Source organism: Eucyclogobius newberryi, unplaced genomic scaffold, assembly GCF_026437365.1.
Source record: "Eucyclogobius newberryi isolate DKJ021-1_F unplaced genomic scaffold, fEucNew1.0.hap1 SCAF_21, whole genome shotgun sequence".
NCBI lineage: Eukaryota > Metazoa > Chordata > Actinopteri > Gobiiformes > Gobiidae > Eucyclogobius > Eucyclogobius newberryi.
Window position 1 is genome coordinate 5,868,066 of NW_027315846.1, and position 17,157 is coordinate 5,885,222.

At 41.0% G+C, this 17,157-nt stretch overlaps 2 protein-coding genes and 1 non-coding gene across 3 annotated transcripts; 2 read left to right on the forward strand and 1 right to left on the reverse strand.

Annotated features, from left to right (window-relative positions):
- Positions 1–515: 515 nt before the first annotated feature.
- Positions 516–8,957, forward strand: LOC140370890 (glutamine synthetase-like). The gene is made up of 6 exons (XM_072458158.1): positions 516–689; positions 2,838–2,999; positions 4,307–4,453; positions 5,727–5,854; positions 7,527–7,726; positions 8,594–8,957. Exons 1-6 carry the CDS (start codon positions 521–523, stop codon positions 8,922–8,924), a joined length of 1,137 nt encoding a protein of 378 aa, XP_072314259.1. The 5' UTR covers positions 516–520; the 3' UTR covers positions 8,925–8,957.
- Positions 8,958–10,472: 1,515 nt separating this feature from the next.
- LOC140370979 (polyadenylate-binding protein 2-B-like) lies at positions 10,473–12,561 on the forward strand. The gene is made up of 5 exons (XM_072458260.1): positions 10,473–10,529; positions 10,942–11,048; positions 11,146–11,233; positions 11,963–12,114; positions 12,522–12,561. Exons 1-5 carry the CDS (start codon positions 10,473–10,475, stop codon positions 12,559–12,561), a joined length of 444 nt encoding a protein of 147 aa, XP_072314361.1.
- A 1,524-nt stretch (positions 12,562–14,085) lies between these two features.
- On the reverse strand, positions 14,086–14,158 carry trnat-ugu (transfer RNA threonine (anticodon UGU)). The gene has a single exon. It is a non-coding gene; the product is annotated as a tRNA-Thr (tRNA).
- Positions 14,159–17,157: the final 2,999 nt, after the last annotated feature.

Sequence of the window (17,157 nt, forward strand, 5' to 3'; positions counted from 1 at the left end):
ATTCACATCTATGCTGGACCATGAGTGTCGCCCCCTGCAGGACACTCTCTCCGCTCTGGAGAGCAGCTTCAGTGAGAGACTGATCCACCCTCGCTGTGTGAAGGAAAGGTTTCGCAGGTCTTTCCTTCCTGCTGCTGTCAGACTTTATAACAAACACTGTTAGTCCTGAACACTCGCAATACTGACCTAACCATGTGCAATTCTGTCATATGTGCAATTACTGTCGTGACACATATTCGTGTGCAATTACTGTCGTGATCACATGCAATGGTATTTATTTATTTTTGTCTTTATTATTTTTCCCCTCCATCCCTTGTTGGGAAATGGGAGGTTTTGTCTACAGGAGTTTTTGTTTATAAGAGTTCTTCTATTGAGAGTGTTTTTCAAACTTCCTATAAGTGATCTGTTCTTTTCCTCTGTATCTACCTGTGTTGCAACAATTAAATTTCCCCATGTGTGGACAATAAAGGATCATCTTATCTTATCTTAAAGTAACGCGCCCTTTTGTGTCGCAGGTAAGATGGAGTCGGTGTCGCTGAGCTCGCGGCTGAACAAAGGCGTGAGGCAGCAGTACATGAACCTGCCCCAGGGCGACCGATGCCAGGTCACGTACGTGTGGATCGACGGCACCGGAGAGGGACTGCGCAACAAGACCCGCACCCTGGACCAGGAGCCCAAGACCATCCAGGGTACCGCTGCTGCACAATTCACTTATTTCATGATTATTATTAACATATTTTCCGGACTATAAGTCGTGCCGGCCAAACAAATGCATAATAGAGAAAAAAAAACTATATAAGTCGCACTGGAGTATGAAACAAAGTTCAATTACTTCACAGGAAGGTCCAAACAAGGTCCAAATTAGGTCCAAATTAAGTCCAGACCAGGTCCAAATTAGGTCCAAATTAAGTCCAGACCAGGTCCAAATTAGGTCCAAACCAGGTCCAAATTAGGTCCAAACCAGGTCCAAATTAGGTCCAAACCAGGTCCAAATTAGGTCCGAACCAGGTCCAAACTAGGTGTGAAAATGACAAATAATATCACATAAAAGTCGCTCCGGAGTACAAGTAGATAAGTATAAATATAAGTATAAGATGCACTCCAGCCAAAACTATGAAAAAAGGTGCGATTTATAGTCCAGAAAATACAGTATTATATATTTGATTGGCAGGCTCGCTCCCCTGGTGAGAAAATAATACAATTTGCCTCAAAATACCGTTTCACAAAATGGAATTCACAATCCAGAGATTTGCAGATATGAGGAAAATGTGCCACAGCAAATTACATTATAATCATTGTATAAAACAGACAATGGAACACTCCTGGAGGAATGAGGGATTACACCCACTCCTTTCTATATTATAATTCGTTTCATAAATAAAAGGCCCTTGAAACCAGAAGCTTGTAAGTATTAGCTGCAATAGTAAACTGTGACTTCTATTTGACTCTTGGCTTAATGAATGTGTTATTGTAAGAATCAGTTTCCTGTCTTCCCCACGTCATCAGGAGTGGCACATTTCATCTGTTTGTGGTCGAGCAACATTTCTGACATCAGCTGTTAAACGTTTAGTCAGCAGTTTTAATTGACAGTTTGCAGTTTCTCGTTGGATCTTTTTTGCTTTTTACGGGTCACTTTAAACACTGTAGTTTGTCAGGTTTGGTATTTTCTCACAGATTCCTGACACTGGGACCAGAGCAGACTTTTTTTTTCCGTGTCAGTCTTTGTTTTTCACAGTTTAGTTTCCCGCAGAGGCAGTGCAGGTTAAGTGTCTTGCTCAGGGACACAACGGTGTCTCTTCAGTTCAGTTTGGTTTCACCCACATGTTTTACCCGTTGGACACAAAGCATGATTTAGAGGCAAATTTATTCCCGCACAAACGACAAGTGCTTCACAAAATGACATGTAGAAAAAGGACATTGAATTACAATAAAATAGTTCATGATATAAGGCAATAAAAAGAAATACAATAAATACTTTGACTTGACTGTTAAACTGTTAAACGCGGATTCATTTGCACTCCGCACCAGTAGATTAATGGGCCAATCAGAAAAGACGACTGAAGCTCAAGATTAATCGATAGACAAATTAAAAAGTTGCACTAGTTTCCAAACTGTAATGGATTTTTGTTGTTCAGATGAAATAAATCAAATTAAATATTAGTTTTCCCTTCAATTGCGCTAATCATTTATTCATTTATTTATTCATTTTTAAATATGTACAATACTAAAATCATAATGTTTCTTTTGGATGTGAAGCCCAATCACAGAAAGATATTGTTTAGTGAATCAGACGGTGGTATTCACTGGTTCACCATCTGTTTACCGCCCGTTTACCATCTGTTCACCGTCTGTTTCTGTCTGTTTACCGCCTGTGTATCGCCTGTTTACTATCTATGTCTATTTAGCGTCTGTTTACAGTCCGTTAACCATCTGTTTATAGTGTGTTCACTATTTGTTTAGCGCATGTTTACCATCTGTGTACTGTCTGTTTACCATCTGTTTACCGCCTGTTTAGCATTTGTTTACCATCTGTTTACTGTCTGTTTATAGTGTGTTTATAGTGTGTTCACAATCTGTTTACCGCCTGCTTATCATCTGTTTACTGTCTGTTGAGCGCACATTTACCGTCTGTTTACAATCTGTGTACTGTCTGTTTACCATCGGTTTACCGCCTGTTTATTCCTTTTTTACCGTCTGTTTATAGTATGTGTATCGCCTGTTTACCACCTGTTTACCGCCTGTTTACTGCCTGTTTACTGCCTGTTTACTGTCTGCTTACTGTCTGTTTATCGCCTGCTTACCACCTGCTTACCCGTCTGTTTGTGTGTGTTTTGCAGATATTCCCGAGTGGAACTTCGATGGCTCCAGCACGTACCAGGCCGAGGGCTCTAACAGCGACATGTACCTGATCCCAGTGGCCATGTTCAGGGACCCCTTCACCCTGGACCCCAACAAACTGGTGCTGTGCGAAGTGCTCAAGTACAACCGACTGCCTGCAGGTAAACAAGTACGACCGACTGCCTGCAGGTAAACAAGTACGACCGGCTGCCTGCAGGTAAACAAGTACGACCGGCTGCCTGCAGGTAAACAAGTACGACCGGCTGCCTGCAGGTAAACAAGTACGACCGGCTGCCTGCAGGTAAACAAGTACGACCGACTGCCTGCAGGTAAACAAGTACGACCGGCTGCCTGCAGGTAAACAAGTACGACCGACTGCCTACAGGTAAACAAGTATGACCGGCTGCCTGCAGGTAAACAAGTATGACCGGCTGCCTGCAGGTAAACAAGTACGACCGGCTGCCTGCAGGTAAACAAGTACGACCGACTGCCTGCAGGTAAACAAGTACGACCGGCTGCCTGCAGGTAAACAAGTACGACCGGCTGCCTGCAGGTAAACATCGGGGTGTGGACATACTCGAGTGGGGTCTGTAGGGTAAAATTTTGTAGAGAACCAGACAAAAAATTACAAAAAAACAAGGCGCAGAGAACAGTTCCTTTATTCCATGTCGGCTTTTGGCCACGCGGCGCTTCTCGTCATGTTTTCTTTAGTATCCATTCATTCATTTTCTACCGCTTGTTCCCTTTTGGGGTCGCGGGTGACTGGAGCCTATCCCAGTGACTTCGGGCCTTAGGCGGGGTTCACCCTGGACAGTGGCCAACTTGTCGCAGGGCCAACACAGAGACATGGACATGACAGACAGTTCACTCTCACATTCATTCACTAGGGCCAATTAAAACATGCATGTCTTTGGACGGTGGGAGGAGCCGGAGAACGCGGAGAGAACCCATGGTAACGCGGGAGGACATGCGGACTCCACCCACCTTTAGTATGTCGTATAAAATTGATGATCCTCTGTATTTTTGAGCACAAACATTTAATCCAAAAAGTCTAAACAAGGAATGTCCAAACTATGGCCTGGGGGCCAAATGCGGCCCTCAAATATTTTTTTGTTGGCCCTCCAGCTTCCTGTTGGTCCAAACAACAAAAAGTAGCACTTTTTACTGTAAAATTGGAAAGATTCAAGCATTGTGATGTTATACCAACCTAATATTAATGTTCCAAGTCTTGGAGGTGGAGGCATCGAAACAACGTCAAATGCAAACTTTCGAATGATTCACTTCGTCATTTGACAAATTCGACATTGACGGGTTGTTCGTGGCCCTCTGCTCCGTATAAGTTTCAAAATGCAGCCTTCTTTGAAACAGTTTGGACAGCTCCGGTCTAAAGCAAAAGAAACAAAGACAGAGCTAAAGCATCTGCGAGAATAAAGCACGTGTGCAAACGACATCCGCGCGTGCGTTTCAGAGACGAACCACCGGGCGCGCTGCAGGAAGATCATGGAGCAGGTGAAGGAGCAGCACATCTGGTTCGGGATGGAGCAGGAGTACACTCTGTTCGGGACGGACGGACACCCCTTCGGCTGGCCCAAGAATGGACTCCCCAAACCTCAGGGTCAGTCTCCTGCCGGGGCATTAAATCAAATTCAGACATTAAATACAAAGTCCTAATACTCCCAACGACAAGTCACAGTAGTTTTGTTGTTTCTTCTGTGTTAGACAATAGCTAAGAGATGACGTAATTACCTTCACGTGGTTCGGCTGAAAGGTTGTGTGACGTGTCTTAAGAGCTTTTCCTCGTTAACCTTATCATTATTGTAATTACAGTAATTACACAGCCCATTGTTCGATGCGGACGGAACAACAAAACTATTCTACTTAAGAAACCAATATGAACATGAGTCTTTGTTCTGGGCCCATCCATGTGAAACTAAACTGTAGAGAGGCTAATTGTATTCGTAAATACTTGATTTAAATGAATTATTTAAAAGTATTATAAACATGTGTGTGTTGGAGCCACCGCCGTCACCAACACGAGCCCTGACAAAGCTTCCTGGATGAGAGCGAAAATGTTGGCTGATTTTGCAAATTAAGTTGAGCAGTGTTTATTATAATTAGCGAATCAATCAATCAATCAATCAAATGTATTTGTTGAGCACAATTCGTACGAAGTGCAATTTCAAAGTGCTTTACAATGTTAAAGCACATTTAAAAAACAGTGTATAAAATTATAAAACACTGTATAAATCAATAAATGCGCCTTTAAGACGTTTGTCGGTCACCGTTTTTTTTTACATTTTTGCGTGTTTTTTTTATGTGTTTTTGGATGTACAACAAGTATGTCAGATTTTTAGCAAGTTTATTAAATGAAAAATGTTATGAGAAAATAAAATAGTAATAATTGAATTGAGCAAGTTTAATAAATGAAACATGTAATGAGAAAATAATAATGATTTAATTGATGAAGTTTAATAAATGAAAAATGTAATGAGGAAATAATAATAATTTAATTGATGAAGTTTAATAAATAAATACGAATAATTTAATTGAGCAAGTTTAATAAATGAAAAATGTAATGAGGAAATAATAATAATTTAATTGAGCAAGTTTAATAAATTAAAAATGTAATGTGAAAATAATAATAATTTAATTCAGCAAGTTTGAAAAAAATCAATCAATACGAACTAATCAAGTTATGATTGAACAGATGAACACGTGAAGTGTTTATATCACAGTTTGAAAAAGCCTCCGCTCAGTCCAGATGCAGTTGAATCAGACATTGTGGCGCCCCCTGGTGGATGTCCTCTGCATCTACCACGTCAAAGAAAACCTTTGACCTTTCAATCGTCCCGAGGAACGACCAGTGACCACGTGACCTTCTGTTGCAGGGCCGTACTACTGCAGCGTGGGCTCGGACAACGCGTACGGCCGAGACGTCGTGGAGTGTCATTACAAAGCCTGTTTGTACGCCGGGGTCAACATCTACGGCACCAACGCAGAGGTCATGCCCTCCCAGGTGAGACATCTACGGCACCAACGCAGAGGTCATGCACCAACGCAGAGGTCATGCCCTCCCAGGTGAGACATCAACGGCACCAACGCAGAGGTCATGCACCAATGCAGAGGTCATGCACCAACGCAGAGGTCATGCCCTCCCAGGTGAGACATCTACGGCACCAACGCAGAGGTCATGCACCAACGCAGAGGTCATGCCCTCCCAGGTGAGACATCAACGGCACCAACGCAGAGGTCATGCACCAATGCAGAGGTCATGCACCAACGCAGAGGTCATGCCCTCCCAGGTGAGACATCAACGGCACCAACGCAGAGGTCATGCACCAACGCAGAGGTCATGCACCAACGCAGAGGTCATGCACCAACGCAGAGGTCATGCACCAACGCAGAGGTCATGCCCTCCCAGGTGAGACATCTACGGCACCAACGCAGAGGTCATGCACCAACGCAGAGGTCATGCACCAACGCAGAGGTCATGCACCAACGCAGAGGTCATGCCCTCCCAGGTGAGACATCTACGGCACCAACGCAGAGGTCATGCACCAACGCAGAGGTCATGCACCAACGCAGAGGTCATGCCCTCCCAGGTGAGACATCTACGGCACCAACGCAGAGGTCATGCACCAACGCAGAGGTCATGCACCAACGCAGAGGTCATGCCCTCCCAGGTGAGACATCTACGGCACCAACGCAGAGGTCATGTACCAACGCAGAGGTCATGCACCAACACAGAGGTCATGCACCAACGCAGAGGTCATGCCCTCCCAGGTGAGACATCTACGGCACCAACGCAGAGGTCATGCCCTCCCAGGTGAGGCATGACGCCGCAGGGTCAGCAGGCATCACGCGTCCCATCGTCGCTCTGTCCAGAAGACCTCCACACTTGTCACTTGTCTCACAAAAAAGTATCATGCACGTTGCTAGTTTGTAGCTTTAGTAAATGCACTGCTCCTGCTTTTTGTCTCAGACGCGTGAGAAACAGGTTCATTTGACGGTTTGCAGTGGTCCAAATGTGTCCCTCGCTTTCTCAACATGTTCCAAATTATTCACAGAGATTAGGTTATTTCAAATAAATAAAAACCTTTCAGAGTTTTGGCATCATGGTAAATCTAACAACAATGAGCATGCCTCACTTCCTGGTTCGCAGATGATAAAAACAGCGCACGGTGGTCTCATTTTGAAATTTTTTACAATATTGTCCGTGCTGGTGAAGCACACATTTTATGTACTTTATTTCGTGAAAAAAGAAGCTGGTATAGCCCTTTTAAACAGCGCCACTTTTCACTTATTTTCTGTCCAATCCACCATTCTGGGAAGAATCAGGATCAAACCCACAAATAAAAAAAAAAAAGCATTTCGTCTGGACTTTATTAAAACTTAATTCGAAGTTCTTAAATCTCTTCAGCTTTGAAATGGAAAATGTCAAAACCCAACATATTCTAAATCTACTGTCAGTCAGACTATTATTCAAACTTAGAATCTGATTATCCTCTGTGCAGAACTTTTCATAACGTATAATTACAGTAAATCAGACGTCAGAGGGTCTCAACTTCACAAAGAGTCTCTATTTTATACTCCATATACTCATTTTTGTCAGGCGTTTGAGGACAAATCTGTTGAAACGATGAGGCTTTTTCAGGCGTAATAGCGGGCGTGTCCTGTGCCGTTTGCAGTGGGAGTTCCAGGTGGGGCCGTGCGAGGGCCTGGACATGGGGGACCACCTGTGGATGGCGCGGTTCCTTCTTTACCGCGTTTGTGAGGACTTCGGGGTGGTCCTGACCCTTGACCCCAAACCCATGAAGGGCAACTGGAACGGAGCGGGCTGCCACACCAACGTCAGCACCCAGGCCATGAGGGAGGAAGGGGGACTCAAGTACGTATGGCACCAAACCTACAGGCTCACCTCTCCACAGATCCGACTCTTGTTTTGGCCTGGTGGCGTCTGGCCTGCTCGTCTGCGCGGACAGAGAAAATAATGATATCTTCGTAGAGACGAGCAGATGGCAGGCCCTTAATCGTTTATCATCATTGACTTGTTATAACGTTGTTCCCTCGTCACAAACACAGCGGTTGCGTTTAGCCTCATTCGCACTGTTGAAGCCTGTTTATGTGGTGGATCTGGAGGTCTCTAGATTTGTTCTGATCATTTCTCATGTTGCGTTCTTTACATTACGGCGTGCTTACATTAGTATGTCGGGGCAAGTTAGCTTTTGTTTATTTACCCATGGGAATCCCAGCTGCTGCCAGCAGATGAAGTGCTAACAAATAATCCCAACAATTTTGACATTGTATTTTATTAATGCAACTTTTATGTGTTTTAGGGTCTGAAAAGTCCAGATAACAATTATTTCTTATTGAGTCAATTAGTCACAATTCGATCGATCGTTGTAGCCTTATTGTATTAAGTATTTATTTAATTGTATTATTTATTTTACCATATTTTCCGGAATATAAGTGGCACCGGAGTATAAGTCGCACCAGCCAAAAAATGCATAATAGAGAAGAAAAAAAACATATATAAGTGGCACTGGGGTATGAAATGCAGTTGCAAGTGTGAAAATAACAAATAATATCACATATAAGTCGCTCCGGAGTATAAGTATGAATATAAGAAAAAGTCTCACTCGGGCCAAAACTATGAAAAAAGGTGCAACTTATAGTCCGGAAACTACGGTAGTTGATTGCTGGTCCGGTCCTCTTCGATGCTCATGTCACATCTTCACGTCTTTGCTCTTCGCAGGCTTATTGAAGTCGCCACGGAGAAGCTGGGCCATCGCCACCCGCAGCACATCAAGCTCTACGACCCCAACGGCGGCCGCGACAACCAGCGGCGCCTGACCGGGCACCACGAGACCTCCAGCATCCACGACTTCTCCGTGGGGGTGGCCAACCGCGCCGCCAGCATCCGCATCCCTCGCCACGTGGGCCAGGAGAAGAAGGGCTACTTCGAGGACCGCCGTCCGGCCGCCAACTGCGACCCATACGCCGTGACCATGATCATGACCGAGACCATGCTCTTGGACCCGGAGGAGCACGACAAAGTTTACGACTTTGAAAGGGACTACGTGTAACACAAAGAATAGCCTCTTGTTTTCACGCTCAAGCTTTATTTAAATGTACTGTAATGTGTGCTTGTTTACTGGCGATTGTGTACATGGTGTTTATTTAAATGTACCGTATTTTCCAGACTATAAGTTGCACCGTAGTATAAGTCGCACCAGCCAAAAAATGCATAATAGAGAAGAAAAAAACATATATAAGTCGCACTGGAGTATAAGTCGCATTTTAGGGGGAAATTTATCAAGACCAAGAACAGACATTAGAGAACATGGTGTACGTATGCTAACGCTAACACCTTCAGCTACATGAGGCACAGACAGAACTGTGGTAAGTGTCTGGTATGTTAACGTAACATATGAACAGTTATTCAGATAACTATAGCATAAAGAACATGCTAACAAGTTTACCAAAGCATCAGTTTTACCCCAAATCACTAAATCCATTGAATTCTTCTTCCTCTGTGTCACTTCTAAACAACTCCACAAACTCCAGAGGTAGAGGAAGTGCAGATTCTTCTTCTGCGTCGCTTAGAGTCTAGAGCGCCCTCTTGTGGTTGTCAGTGTGAACATAACGAATAATATCACATATAAGTCACTCTGGAGTATAAGTCGCACCCCGGCCAAAACTATGAAAAAAGTGTGACTTATAGTCTGGAAAATACGGTACTGCGAGTGTGTGCTTGTGTACTGGATATCGTGTACATGTTGTTTTATTTAAATGTACTGCAAAGTGTGTGCTTGTGTACTGGATATACTGGAAATTAAATGAACACAATTGTTACTTTCTGTGTAATTACAAACTCCAGTGTGTCTCAATATAAAATGATAATTGTAAAGGGGAAAAAAAAAAGAAATCACTATTATCACTATTTAACGATTATTCACGATTGTTGACACTATGGTCAGCAAAATCCTTATTATTCTTTAATTTACTAATTTTACGGCACAGTTTTATGTAATAAAGCTTTCTGAACGATAAAGTAAAAGTGAAAATTTTGGGACCAAAGATTGCTTCTAAAATGATTGCAATTATTATTATTTATAATTTTTCTTCTTCTTTAATGTATTATTATTATTAGTAGTAGTAGTATGATATAATATTATTCTCATTATTACGCCGCACCGCTTCACGCCTCACGCAGCATCCCCGCCCCACGCCGCCGCCACGCTCCGCGCCCCAATCCCGCTCCTTTCATTTGACCCTCTGACACATTTTGCCCAACACTGATCGAACATGAATCACGCAATAACAGTTGTGTCGTCATAAAGGCGCCGCATCGTGCATTCGTGACGTCATAAAGCGGGTGCACTCGCATAGCCGCCGTAACCGTGATGTCACAAAGGCTAAGATTCCGTGACCTCACATAGACATAGGACTTCTCTCCTCTCAGTCTCCAGTCGAGTTCAGTCGCGACAACAACAACAACAACATCGCAGGAATAAAGTCTGAAGAATAAAGTCTGGCGGCAATGTAATACTTGGATACCAGCCGCCATAAAACAACAACAACGTTCAGTCGCGCGCGCTCACCCGTAGTTTCAGTTTCAGTCACGGTTCACGATGACGTCCAGCGAAGACAGGATGGAATCAGACTGCAGATCCATCTATGTTGGAAATGTAAGTTATGTTCCAATACATGCGTTCGTGGTGACGTCATACATCCGGGACTTCCCCCATTTTAAAAGGGGCACGTGATACACTAGCAACCACCTCGACTGCATCCTTTTCTACTGCAAAATGAGCTACAAAATACTTTGATTCTTTAGACGATAACGGCAAACTAAGGTACACGACAAATCTATCAGTCCTTGGTCTGACAACAGCGCAATGTCCTTAGGTTTTTGGCATTTTGGCCTCATATATCCTGGATTTCGTATGTAATAGACGTGATGTTGTGCCCCTTTCAAAATGGCGGGCTCGTTTGCTACTGTACAAGTTCCCGGATGTTCGAACGCATGTATACGTTTGAACGCCTCACGTGATTCCTGGGACGCAGCCGCTGACGGTGTGTGTGTGTGTGTGTCCTCAGGTGGATTACGGGGCCACGGCAGAAGAGCTCGAGGCCCACTTTATCGGCTGCGGCCTCGTCGAAAGGGTCAAGATTTTGTGTGACCAATACACCGGGCATCCCAAGGGGTACGTGTCCAAAAAACGAATACAGTTTGAGACAATTCTTCCCTCATCGGCTCTGAGTGTTTTCAAGTAAATTAACGTTCTCCCCTTTGCGTTCCAGTTTTGCATATATCGAATTCGGCGATAAAGAGTCCGTCGCCGTTGCCATGTTACTGGACGAGTCTCCGTTCAGAGGGAGGCAGATAAAGGTGAGCAGAGATGTATTTGTGTTTGTATCAACAGATTTTGTGCAACATTCAACCACATGAATGGGACGAAATGCAGAAGAGTATTTTAGATGTTGTGTATTTAGTGCAATAATAATCTTTTTAGTTTTCTAGCCAATCGTTGTCTGGACTTAACAGACTTTACAGACTTTAAAACACGTGCCAAAGAAGGACGTTTGACCATTATTGACTTGGTTTTATCAATAATACTCTTGGAGCCTTCAACCTGAACATGTTTTACCGCATCTGTCAAACGTGTTAACAAATTAGAGTTAACGTTTTCTATTACGATGGGAGTTTACAGTCATTTGATTTTGTGTTGTTTTTGAGGGTTTAAAATATCGAAAATACCCCCTTTTGATCACATTTAAAGTTGTTTTTAGGTAATGCTGCATATAGAATAGAATTGGATAAAAAAAAGGGTTGGGATGATACGCACGGGGCCCAATTCTAAATAATATGTATAATTCAACTGTAAATTTGTGTATTGACCGTACATTTGTGTACATAGTAAGCCTATTTTTATTTTTTATCCTATAGCAGATTTGATTGTTTCTCCTTTTGACTTCTATAGGTTGTTTTATCATTGTTCATTGTTTTATTTTGCACCGAATCACCAAAGAAAGTTCCTGTGTATGTGAATTCTGTTCATTGACAATAGAAATAAACCTTTTTGTGATTCTGATTGTGAATAAACGTTGGTATTCTCAGGTGTGTGAGAAGCGGACCAACATACCGGGCATCAGCACCACCAACCGCGGCTTCCCCAGGGCCCGGTTCAAGACGCGAGGAGGCAGCTGCTCCTCCCGCGCCCGACACTACGGCGGCTACGCGCCCCCCAGAGGCCGAGGGCGGGGCTTCAGGTGAGCCGCACCACCCACAGCCACCTGCCCGCACGGGACCGCCCCCCGATCACACTCGCGGCCACAGACTCGGCCCCCTCGTCCCTTAAAGAGCCCATGACAGATGTTTACGATCTTCTGATTTTGACTTTATTTGGTGTATTTATACTTGTTGTACATATTAATTATAGTTTGTACCAATCAAGCAGGTATCAAATTGAATTAAGAATTTAGACTTTAAAACATCTTAGATATATTTAAGTCACTTTTCCAGTCACTGGAATGAGTGATGTCTGGTTTGTAAAGTCCAACTCTGAAGGACCGATGGAGTAAAAGAATGGAGGAATATGTGTCTTTAGCATCTTCAGGCTGATGTTGATGTGTCTTCTCAAATAAACAGAAAAATAACCTTTTCTCTTTCTTTCCAGGGGCCGAGGTCGAGCCACAGTGTGGTATACTCCTTTCTAAACACCATTCCCTGTCCCCCCAACATCAAAAGAAGAATTACCCAGAAGAGAGGTGGAGGGAGGAGGAAAAAATAAATGTAAATATAAGTCTGCATTCTTGCGTAAAAGTACAACATGTGTGTAAGAGTACTACATGTGTGTAAGTAGTACTGGCAGCACTACTTAAGATTAAAAGTCCGATTTAATTAACAAATTACATTAAAGCTAGTAACGATGATGGCTCTCGCCTTCCCGCACCTCCATGTTTTCTGCTGCGTTTTGCGGCAAACCAACGACGCTCAGTAATTCACAGTTGATGACTCAAAATAGTTGTTTGTCCTGACAAATTGCAAGATCGTGCTGAACGCAGACCTGAGCAGGGAGAAAGGGAAAGAAAAATAAATGGGAATACAAGAACATACAGTGTCTGCTTTGTGACACAGACACTCAATAAAGACTGGTGTGAGTGAGCATGTGTGTGCCCAGCCAATGAGGGGACGTTAAGTTTGGATTTTTCTTTGTTGGTTTTGGGGGCGGGATTACGGGAAGATTGGGGCATGTTGTCTTCTTCCTTTTATTACACCTACTGCTGAATCCGTGACGCCGTCGCCGTGGCGCTCCCTTTGCTAGAAGACTGTAAAAACGTGTGAAAAACGAGGGGTTCAGTGCACAGTCTTTACAAAGAGTGACTTTATTAACGGGTGAAGTTGATCTTTCTAACTTAAAAACATGGAAATCAGGCTTCATCTTGTTTATTTCAAGAGTTGATTGCGTTATTTGACTTAATTTCACCAACATTTTGAGGTAAAAAACTGATACATTACAACGTCATAATTATTCCAATTAACAGCGATCGCGCATGAGTTTTTAAAAACAGTCAAATACTGATAAACTGTGAATCATTTTGTTTTTGCACACCTTATTATCTTCTGTATCTACCTCTGTATCTACCTGCGTTGCATCAATGAAATTTCCCCATGTGGGACATTAAAGGATTATCTTATCTTATCTTATTATACCAGTCGGTCCTTCCTAAAATCACAGAACTAGTCCAAACTACACTAGTCCAGGTCTAAAACACGACTTCACCAGGATCAAAACAGGTCTACAACACGACTAAAACAGAAGCATGTGTTTGTTGAGAGGAAATTCCAAAGATGCATTTCATAAAGTGTTTCAGACCTAAACGTCATCAGTGGTTCAGAAAAAGCCTGGAAAATCCGTGAATCAACACTGCCCTCTAGCGGCGCTTATGTGAATGTAAAACAAAACAATCAATATTTGAATTATAAAGCTTTTAATCAAACAAATATTTAAACTAGACACATGTACAGCTGAAAAACGATCTTATCTTCACATTGTTGTCGTTTCTTTTTACGTGCAATAAAAGACTCGACCACAAGATGTCAGCAAAGAACAAAGCACAAAGTATGATCAGGTTCTTTTTAAACTCGTCAAATAATCTCTGACGTGGACGTGTGTTTTTTGCTTGTTTTTGGCACGTTTCTCTATCTAAATCTCACAAAGTGTAAAAAGAATACTTCACAGGCCCCAGCGAGAATTGAACTCGCGACCCCTGGTTTACAAGACCAGTGCTCTAACCACTGAGCTATGGAGCCGTTGATGCTAAGCTAACAGGCTAACACCTTCAAAAAATCACTATACAACGCAGCAGTCTTTCTTTAGACACGTGTAGATTGTTTATAACCAATATTTAGACCACAAGCTGCTTTTAACAGCAAGAGTTCCTTCATAGTTTTGATTTTTAAGGACTAAACTTACTAAAGTTTGTAACACTTACTTACCTTTGTGGCTTGTGCTCGGCTTTGGTTACTTTTAGGGGTTTAGTTTGCTCAAAATGTCCTTTGTCTATGAAAGATCATTTGTTTCATCTTATTTAGAATTTTAAACCCTGAAAAAAACACTTAAATAGTTTTCACTTTAAATTTAGCTGCAGAATATATTTTTATTGTGTTTTTCTCTGTTTAAAAATTAAAAATGAAAGATTTGCGCTTTTAAATTCAACAGTTTAAATTCAGAGTGTAAAATTTGCGATGAAACATGCAACGTTTACACTCTAAATTTAGACTGTTGAATTTGAGACTTTGAAATTAAAAGCATTGACTATTAAAGAGGCTCAATTTGAATTGTTAAAATGGAGAAAACACAATAAAAAAAAGTTTACTGCTAAATTTAACAACTGAAATTCACACCCAAAAAAAGCATATTTTGTCAGGGTCAAAAAATCTAAGTAAAAAAAATTACCAGGATTTAAAATAAAAAATCTGATGAGACAAATTATCTTCAATATTTGTCTTCCCACAGCTCTGATTTCACCGTTTTTCTAAAAAGGGCTCTAAGTGTCACTTTGTCGCCAGGATAAAGCTTGTGAAAGTCAATACTTTCCTAAATATTGTTATGGTTAAGTGTTTAGGACTATATGGAAGTTTAGGACTTGGTTTTGGGCTCATGGTTTAAGTGCATACGACAGGTTTTTACGATTTTATGAACAAAAATGATAGTTTTACACCGATCCAGTCGCTATATACGGAAAAAAGGTTGAACAATCTGTAGAAAATAACACAACAGGAAATGACATCACACCAAGGAACTCTCACTCCACCCAAAGTTTATGCATAATTTACACAAAAGAAACAACTTTTTTGACTTTCTAAACATGAATTCAACAAAATAAAGTCACTCTCATATATTTGTATTTGTCAAATTTACAAAAAGTGACATTGGATGAGTTTTGGCCCAGTGTTTGCTGGGTAATTCCCTTGTGTGATGTCACCAATTACAACCAGGAAGTAAAATTATAAACCTAAAAAAGTGCTTTTCTGCAATAAAATGTGTCAGTTTTTTTGGCTAAATTAAAAATATATGTATTTTAACTGCATTTTAGTTCAGTGAGTCGTCCAACATGTTGTGGGCATTTTAAGTTTAGGTCCAAATGAGGGCGGGAATTATGGATTTAGCTTCAGAAATGTCTAAAGAGGTAATAAATGCAACAAAACAAGTCGAAGAGAGCTGCAGGAACATTTTAACCACATTTTACTGGTCTTAAAACACAGATCTAGGATGCACTTATTAGGCAATTGTAACTTTAAACGCAAATAATGTAATGTAATAATGTAACTTTTGGAGACACACCTCATGGTTATAAAGGTTTGTGACATTTGCAGTAGAGCACCATCCAAACGTAAAGACAACACATCAAATTCTCACCGTTTGAGCTTGTTCTTTTTAATATTTCCATTCAAACAGACGACGTTTGGATTTCCTGAGTCTCGATCCCTCCCACTGGGACTTTTCCAAACATTCCGGAACATAAATCTCCTTAAAAAGCACAGTTCTTCTTTTACTTTCACATCATGTCGGCGAAATTGTAATTAAAGTGCACGATATGTTCATCCGAAATAGAGCGCAAGCGACACTTATTAATGAATACACTGGGAAAACGGCTGTCTAAAATAATAATAAAGTTAAAAAGTGCTTGAAATAACTTGTATTTATTATATTTTGGGTCTATTTTAACGACTTTGGAGTAAAGATTGCCAATGGATCAAGCGTAAAATATGTTGATTTACTTAAAATGAGAAAAAGATGAGAATTTTCTAACTTGAAATGAGGAAAAAAAAAAATTCTTCTTCTTCTTCTTTGGTGTTTTACGGCGGTTGGTATCAAAGTGTTACATTACCGCCACCTACTGTACAAAGTGTTCGTTTCACGCTGTAAAATTCAGGGTTTTCGGTTGTTGTTGTTGCTTTTAATGGAGAATAAAAGTGCTAAAATGTTACTAGACTTTAAATAATAACAAAAACGTATTGTTCTATTGGCAAATCTTATTGTGAGAAAGTCCAAATACACTCAAATCAAGATGAATACTACTTAATTAAATCACTTTTAACGTATCGTCTTATTTAAGATTGTACATTTTTCCAGTGTATAAACTTAAACTCTGACACACACTTGTGCTACTTTTGCACAATTCATACATTTTACAAATTCTTGTCATTTTACTTGCTAAATCTCGACTTTAAAGTGTTTCATAAAATCGCAAAAGCAAAACTTATGGAAGATAATTTGTCACATCAGATTTTTTTTATTTTAAATGCTGGTGAATTTCTTACTTAGAAGTTTGGACTCTGACAAAATGGATGTTTTTTTGTTGTGAATTTTAGTCGTTGCATTTGGCAGAAAAATAAAATGTTTAAGGTTTTTTTTTTTCTTCCAATTTTAACAAATCAAAGATGTGTCAAGGCTTTAACAATTAATCTAAGCGAGCAATTCTTGGCATCCTGGACTTTTGCTGGGAAATTTCACCCTCTGAATTTAAGCTGTTGAATTTTAAGGCGCATATTTAAACAGCAAATCATTTTTAGTTTTCAAACTGGGAAAAACACAATGTTTTCCGCAAAATTTTGCAATAAAAGCAATTCAAACAGGTTTTTTTTTAATTCAAAACAGACCGACATAATAACATATATTGAACAAATGGGTAAGAAAATTGAACGACAATGGACCAAATGGAACTTTTTTTTTAAATTTCAATTTGAATGTGTCGTTGATGTCTAGTATTAGTATTTTTCTTTTATAAGTAGTTTCTCTCTGGTTG